General features: G+C 34.8%; 1 protein-coding gene across 1 annotated transcript; it reads left to right on the forward strand.

The window, feature by feature from the left end:
- The first annotated feature begins 1,732 nt into the window (after positions 1-1,732).
- Positions 1,733-3,183, forward strand: LOC112507152 (NAD(P)H-quinone oxidoreductase subunit N, chloroplastic). The gene is made up of 4 exons (XM_025111592.1): positions 1,733-2,185; positions 2,274-2,390; positions 2,471-2,556; positions 2,939-3,183. The coding sequence occupies exons 1-4, from the start codon at positions 1,781-1,783 to the stop codon at positions 3,000-3,002; spliced, it is 672 nt and encodes a 223-aa protein (XP_024967360.1). The 5' UTR covers positions 1,733-1,780; the 3' UTR covers positions 3,003-3,183.
- The last annotated feature ends 5,031 nt before the right edge of the window (positions 3,184-8,214 follow it).

Here is an 8,214-nt window from a genome sequence, read left to right on the forward strand (position 1 = left end):
ACATAAATTGGTCTTACGGGTCTCACGAAAAACCTTTGGTCTCACGTGAACCCAACCATATATATATATATATATATATATATATATATATATATTAATGGTCGGTTAATATCTTTACATATTATTTATAAACTAAGTTTATGTTTACCACATTTTTTGTTCATATAATTAGTTACCGTGCAATTTAGACGTACACTTATTTATTTATTTATAAAAATCGATAGAGATATCATCCTCTTAAAAAAACTACATTATCAATTAGACAAATAATGCATAAATTATCTATACTCCTTCGTTATTATTACTTATTTTATTTAATTTTATAACTTTATTCCTAAACAAATATATATTTTCTCCCTCTATATATATGTGTGTGTATATATATATATATATATTAAAATTTCACTAAGATTTTATTAACTTTTTCGAATTATTAAAAGTATCTATTGATGATTCTATTAACAACTAACACATATTTATATAGACAATTTTTAAATCATTAACCAAAATATTCGTACTAACGGTATATATGTCTGTAACTCCTGAATTCACTCTTTAACTAGAAGAAGCACCTAAAAGGGGAGCAACTGGGCTAGATAGGGGTGAGCATAAGCGGGTACCCGCCCTATTTGACAGGAACCGGAAACCGGTTAGAGCGGTTCTTGAGTTTTTTGAACCGGAACCGCCGGAAACCGGTTCTGGTTCCGGATACCCGCTTCCTAAAATATTAAAATTTTGTTATTTAGAAATACAAAATAAAATATTGCCAAAACACTAAATAAATAAACAAGAATACAAATTATATAGAATAATGGTTATAAATATTATTTAACGATTACAAACCATAATAGACTATAGTAAATGTTGAAAGTTTAACGATTACATACTATAATTGTAAATGTTCAAATTTTAACGATTACTTACTACGAATCTAATTAAAGACACAATTTGAAAAAATACGAATCATTTTATCTCAAATTTTGAATCTCGTTTCCACTTCTTGCATACCCATCGCATCCTCAACCTCGTATGGTACCTGTAAATAATTGAGTGTTAAAAAAACTACATAAACTCGTAAAAAACTGCACATATTTTTAACAAAAAACTACAAAAATTTTATATAAAAATACTACACAAACTTTGTATAAAAAACTGCACATATTTTTAACATAAAATTACACAAATTTTATATAAAAATACTGCACAAACTTTGTATAAAAAATTGCACATATTTTTAACATAAAACTATACAAATTACATATAAAACTGCACAAATTATATAAAAAACTTCACCAAATTATATATAAAAATAAAAATAGCGGATACCCGGTTCCATACTTGGTCCCGATGGATAACGGTTCCAAAAAATTGAAAACTGAAACCGCAACCATTCTCAATCGGTTCCGTATTTTATTAACCGGAACCGAAACCACTCATATCTGTTCTGATTTCAGAACCGACAGTTCGGTTTCCGCTGCTCACCCCTACTATATAATTGTTAATCAGCCAAATCGGTACATCTTTGTTTCACAACCATTTGACACATGATTTGGAATTATCGGTTTATCAAAATTTACGATACTAGCCCTCTACACCCTGTCAGTAAAATTTTGAGACTTTAGAATAAAAGGGCATAAATGTAAAATGAAATGAGCAATTAAAAAACAAACAAGTTCCCTTATCTTGTTTTCCGACCATAGAACCGCCACCACCATCAATCCACTCATGTTGTTCCAATGGCAACTTTCCATCCCCACACCCTTCTCCAAATTATCAAACAATGGCAGCCACAGCCTCCTCTTACCGTTCTCCCTTCCTACCTTCTTCACTCAATCTCCACCACCACCACCACCACCACCACCACCAACCTCTGCAGCTAGTAACGAGGGCAATTTCGACTACGAACAAGGGATCGACACGAACAAAATACCGAAAACGAGCCATTAAATGTGGTCGAGAGTTTTCAGATTTTGTGGGAGGGGATCTCGTAAAGCTTGATCTCGGAAAATGGCTATCGGATGTCGAAGAACACAAAGCCATTGCGATCTATTCTCCTCATGAAGGAGGTTACGAGGGCCGTTATCTTAACCGGCTTAGGTACCAAGGCTACCGGTTCTTGGATCTATCGGCTCGTGGTCTAGGCGACCCAGAGACCACATTAACCAAGATTCATCCAGTTTGTCCCGTAAGTTTCTAGTTACGTTATCAAAATCTCACTTAAAATTCTTTCGAGTTAATTTGTCGATATAAACGTAAAACTCTATAAATTGCAGGCGCATATCGGAAAACAGCCAATAGCACGATGGTATTTTCCACCGGAGGTTGATTATCGGCTATCTTTGCTTCCTCCAGATGCCAAAGGTCTGGTGGTCTGGGTCTTAGAAGCCAAGGTATGAACACAAACTTGATTATACCAATTGTTATAATCATTTCTCTTCAAGATTGAACATGAGAATGTTTCTTGTTGCAGGTTCTCTCCAAGGCAGAACTGCAGTTTCTCGCGCTCCTCCCCACACTCCGGCCCAAAGTTAGGGTGATCGCGGAATGTGGCAACTGGTATGCAATCTTTTGGTCATTTTATCCTTCTACTGTAGGATTTGGAACTAAGGGCACCCTCTCTTATCGGGTAACTAAACAATTATTGTCTCTTGTCGAGTAAGAGAAGCTAACCTGACAAGAGATGATCGTCTTCACCGACAATTTTATCGTCTCATTTTGCTAACCGAAGATGGTGACTTTTACCTGATTAGCATTCAATGGGTAGCCGGTGAGAATCTTACTCAATAAAGTAAGTCAGGTAGCCGGTGACTTGTATCGGGTAAACGTTTACCGATTTGTGTTTGTGTTGGTAATTAAACGACCCCTAAGTTACTGATTCAGGTTGTCTTTCAAATTTTTGTTTGTTAATTTTCTAAAAAAATTGCGGCAACAATTACAGGAGAAAATTCGTTTGGACGCCACTCAAAGACATTGCAGGATTAGCAGCAAATGAAGCTACATGATCCAACTTTTTGCTCACAATCAAGACGAACACCAAATGTATATTTGCCAAAAGTTTTATGAACACCAAGGTCGTTTATATTGACAATGATTCGTTTTTTATGCATGTAAATCTAGCATTATATCTAATGCCTATAATCATACAAAAAGGGAGATACGAGTATGCTATAACCCCTTTATATACGGCAAATGTAACAAATAAGCTCATACACTCTCCTCATCTTTTGTGGGGTTTGAACCTCTGACCTTCTAAAAGTCCAAGGGCTATGATACCGCTAGGTCAAAAGCATTCTGATAGCTTTTTATGAACTTGTTGCAACGTTTCTATGTAGAACACATAGTTGTTTGTTTAAGTAAATTTAAGTCCTATAAAGTCGTTTATAAGAGCGTTTAGGCATTTTTAGTGCGTGTCTTATAAACTCAATTTTGTTATAGTTTAAATTTCTATCTCTCCTCTTGAACTAAATGGGGCTTTTGAGTTTTGACTATTATTAATTACATTAATGGTATGATTCACTCTTCACAAACTCAACACTTGGGACTTGGTCTCCTTGAAATCAGCCACGAACTCGTCAAATGCAAATGGGTATTCCACATCAAGCACAAACCTAATGAGAGCATTCAACGTTATTGAACTCGTTTAGTTTCCAAACGTTTCCAACAAGCATACAAATTACCACACATTGATGAATCAAAAAGCCTAAGAATGAATATGACAATTCCTCAATTACTTATTATTATTATTATTATTATTATTGTTTCTCAGATAATATATAGCAAGATTTATCATGTAATATTTATTAAAATCTCTCGATTAACAAACATAAACACTCAACTCATTAAGCATGAGCATAAGCATTGCAAAGAACATTACTAGGGTTCACTTGGTATATCTAATTAGATCTCACTTTAGGTTCAAGTATCTTTTATCTAAATTGCGCAACCAATTCTTCAAGAGCAAAATACACCCATAATGTTTAGCAAGATGAGCAATCTAGCAAGCATGAAGAACAAGATACACAAACTCAACCAACAAAATTTCAAATTGATAAAAAGATAATTGTGTAACACCCATAAATTTTCGAGAGAATGACTAGGAAAACAATTGGGAGAATGGCCGGGAAACTCAGGGGAATGGTCGAGAATTCTCAGAACACAGACGAGGAATAGTCAGAAAATGGTAGAGGAGCAGTAAAAAATCCAGATGACTTTTTGTGCGACTTTTGCCCCATGAAAGCCGCATTAAGTTCTGTTAGCTTCAAAAATGCCGATTTTAGGGTTTTCTTTCTCATTTCACCCCAACACTTCTTCTTCACCATCATCTATCTATGTTTAACATTTTGTAGCTTTAGGTCAGATTTTAGGGGGTTTGGAAGACATTGTTGGTGATTTTGATGCTCCAAGTGGTTGACGGTAAGTTTCTAGATTACCATTTCTTGACCTGGGGTTTGGTCACTTTAAACCTTAACCTCTCCTCTTCTTGGTGGCATTTTATTAAAGATTGAGAGTAGATGAAGTGTTCTTGAGAGCTTTGCATCTTATAGATATGAAATTTAGCCTGAGAATCTCAGGTCTTTTACTAATGGAAGCTAAAGTCTAGATTTGGAATCTAGGTATAACCTAACATAGTAAGATGTGTTCAAGTTTCTTTGTAAAAACTTAATACATGCCAAAAGCGTCGATTTTGGAGTCTTAAAGTAGTTACCTTGATATTCATCAAATGTTGTTGGGTATTTGATGAGATTGCATCTTTAGTACATTTGATTTTATAAATTTTGAGAAATGCTTATATTTGTGGACTTTGGATATTTGGATAAATAAATCATTAAAATGTGGTATTTTGATGATTTGATATATATATATATATATATATATAATTAGTGTATTTGTTTTATAAACCATTCGGGAATTACATATTGTTGAGTTATGAGATATTATGGAAGTATAGATTGTATGGTTTTCGTTTGAAGATGATTTATCCCGACCAAACCACATTTTGGAGCATGAATTTGCATAAATGTCGGGTAAATGCGTATTTTGACTTATGTTGATTTTTATTATGGAGTCAAATAAGTTGTGGAGTTTATTGGTTTGATTTTTACTAGCATGAGTTTTGGAGACAATTGCATATTTATTTGGGATTTCAATGTTTGAGTGTATTGGTCATTCGTTTGGAGTCATGTAATTTAGACTGTAATACATCATATCAATAGGCATATGAGTTAGTCATGTTTGCTAAGTGAGGAGCAGCGATGTTCTCACTTTGTGACCAATGCTCGAGTAGGCATTATGGTCATCTGGGTATTTCCGATTTGAACTCTTATCAGTCGGACTACGAGTCCGTCGGTATTATAAAGTGATGCTTTAACCTTTGTGCATGAGAGTTAACTGCTTTGTGTTATCAAGTAGGAAGTTTGGGGTTCCTATATTGAATTCTAGTAGGTATACATTAAAGGTTGAATAGAAACCTTGAGGTGACATTTAACTAGAGATGAATGGGAACTAAGATTTGGTATCTTTGAGGTGACACTCGGTAGGGTGTGTGGATTAAACGTACTGTGACCTTGAGGTGACTCCGGGTAGGGGTTGTGAACTAAAGGTATTGAGGCCTCAAGGTGACACTTGATATAGTGTGCACTAAATTCAATGGATCTGAGGTGCAATTATCGATACATGGCATACATAAAGCAAACTATATGATCTCAATTCAAAAGACTATATGTACAACAATCACATAAAAAACGTCTATGACACTTATATGACATCTAATAAAACGTTCTCATATATAACGAGTTTCCGGTTCACAAGCTCCTATTTTGTACCCAAATGGGGATTTTGTATCTCCATATGAATCCCTGCATATACTAGTCGTACCATATTAGTTCAACCTAAACCCGAATTAATACTTGACTATCGACATTCTACAATACATTATTCTAAGGTTATTATTACATTTAGATATAACACAAAATAATAAGTAAACATAGTAATTCGGAAATACCTTTCATTTAATAAATATCATGACACAATGTCCAAACGGAATCATCCAATGATTGACTTTTGCGCATATACACTAACAATCTCCCACTTGCACTAAAGGCAATCTATCATTATCGAATACCCATAGATCTATAGTGGCCATCACACTTCTGTTATGTTAAGGACTTTGTCAGTAGATCAACAATGTTTGCTTTCTAGGTACTCTACATATAATAACATCGTCCTTCTCAATAATCTCTCAAATGAGATGATACATGTCTAATAATATGTTTGGACCATTCATGAGATCTTGGTTCCTTTGCCTGTGCTATAGCTCCATTGTTGTCGCACAACAACTCTATTGGACTTTCACTACTCGGAACTACACCAAGTTGAGAAACAAATTTATTTATCCAGATTGCTTCCTTAGCTTCATTTGATGTTGTGATGTACTCAACTTACGTTGTAGAATCAACAATTGTCTCTTTCTTGGAACTTTTCCAGCTTACAACACCACCATTTAGGCAAAACACAAAATCAGACTGTGGTTTAAAATCATCTATACCGGTTTGGAACCTTGTATAGTGTAACCATTTACACTTAACTCTTCCTCACCGTTGTATACTAAGAATGAATCATTTGTCCTTCATATGCACTTTAGGATATTCTTCACTGCAACACAGTGATATCACCTGAATTTAATTGGTATTTGTTTATCATGCTTAAAGCATACGAGACATCAGGCCGAGTACATATCATGGCATACATGATAGATCCTATTACCAAGGCATGTGGGATCTTACTCATCCATACACTTTCTTGCATCATTATGGGACATTGCTTTTTAGAAAGTGATATGCCATGAGACAATTGGCAAGAACCCTTTTCTTGCTTTCTGACATACTAAACCATTTGAGCACTTTATCTGTATATATACTCTGGCTTAAGCCAATATATTTTCATGATCTATCTATATAGATCTGACGGCCTAACAACTTAGGTTGTTTCACCCAAGTCTTTCACAGAAAATCAATTATCTAGACAAGCCTTTATAGACTCAAGCATTGGGATATCATTCCCAATCAGTAGTACATCATCTACATACAATAGTAGGAATGATACAATGCTCCCACTAAGCTTCTTGTACACACAAGGTTCATCCTCATTTCCTAAGAAACCAAAATCTTTTATGGCTTTATCAAAACAATGATTCCAACTCCTGGAGGCTTGCTTTAATCCATAGATAGATCATTGAAACTTGTATACTTTATGAGAATCTTTAGGAATGACAAAACCTTGGGTTTGTATCATAAACACGACCTCATTTAGATTTCCGTTAAGGAATGCCATTTTGACATCCATTTGTCAGATTTCATAATCATGATATGCAACAATGGCTAGTAGAGTTGTAATGGACTTAATCATTACAACTGGTGAAAGAGTTTCATCATAATCAACTCCTTGAATTTGCTTGAAACCTTTAGCAACCAATGTGGGCTTTATAGGTAATTACATTATCATCCATGTTGATCTTCTTCTTGAAGACCTGTTTGCACTCTAAGTCATACCTCATTGGGTGGTTCAACAAAGTTCCAAACTTTGTTTTCATACATGGAGTCGATCTCAATGCTCATAACATCTATCCATTTTTGTAAGTTGGTTCTCGCCATTACATCTTGGTAGCTAGTCGACTTATCATCTATAAGCATCACATTAGCTATTTGAGTGACGAGAAATCCATCTCTTGGGATCATTTCGTGATCAACCAGATATTCGAATATTTTATGCTACATCATCATACCGTTTTTCCACACCCCTTCTGTATCTACAACTCCTTGTGGTGTATGTGCTTGTTCCACTTCTATTGGCATGTTTCACTCTTGAAATACTTCAAGGTGTATATTCCTCCCATTGGCTCCTTTAGGAATGAACTCTTTCTCCAAATGAACGCTAGTCCGACCAAGCACTTTGTTGTTATTAGGGTGACTGAAATAGTATCCCATAGTTTCTTTGGAATATCCTATAAATATGCATTTTTTAGATTTCGAATCTAATTTAGTTGTAATTAGACGTCGTACGTAAACATCACAACCCAAATTTTTTATAAAAGACAATCTGGGACTCTTCCAAATCCATATCTCATACGGTGTATTTTTAATAAACTTCGATGGAACTCAGTTTAATGTGAAAGTTGTTGTCTTTAGAGCGCAACCCCAAAAAAAATGTCAGAAGGTC

The sequence above is a fragment of the Cynara cardunculus genome (genome assembly GCF_001531365.2).
Source record: "Cynara cardunculus var. scolymus isolate 2C chromosome LG 2, CcrdV1, whole genome shotgun sequence".
Taxonomy (NCBI): domain Eukaryota; kingdom Viridiplantae; phylum Streptophyta; class Magnoliopsida; order Asterales; family Asteraceae; genus Cynara; species Cynara cardunculus.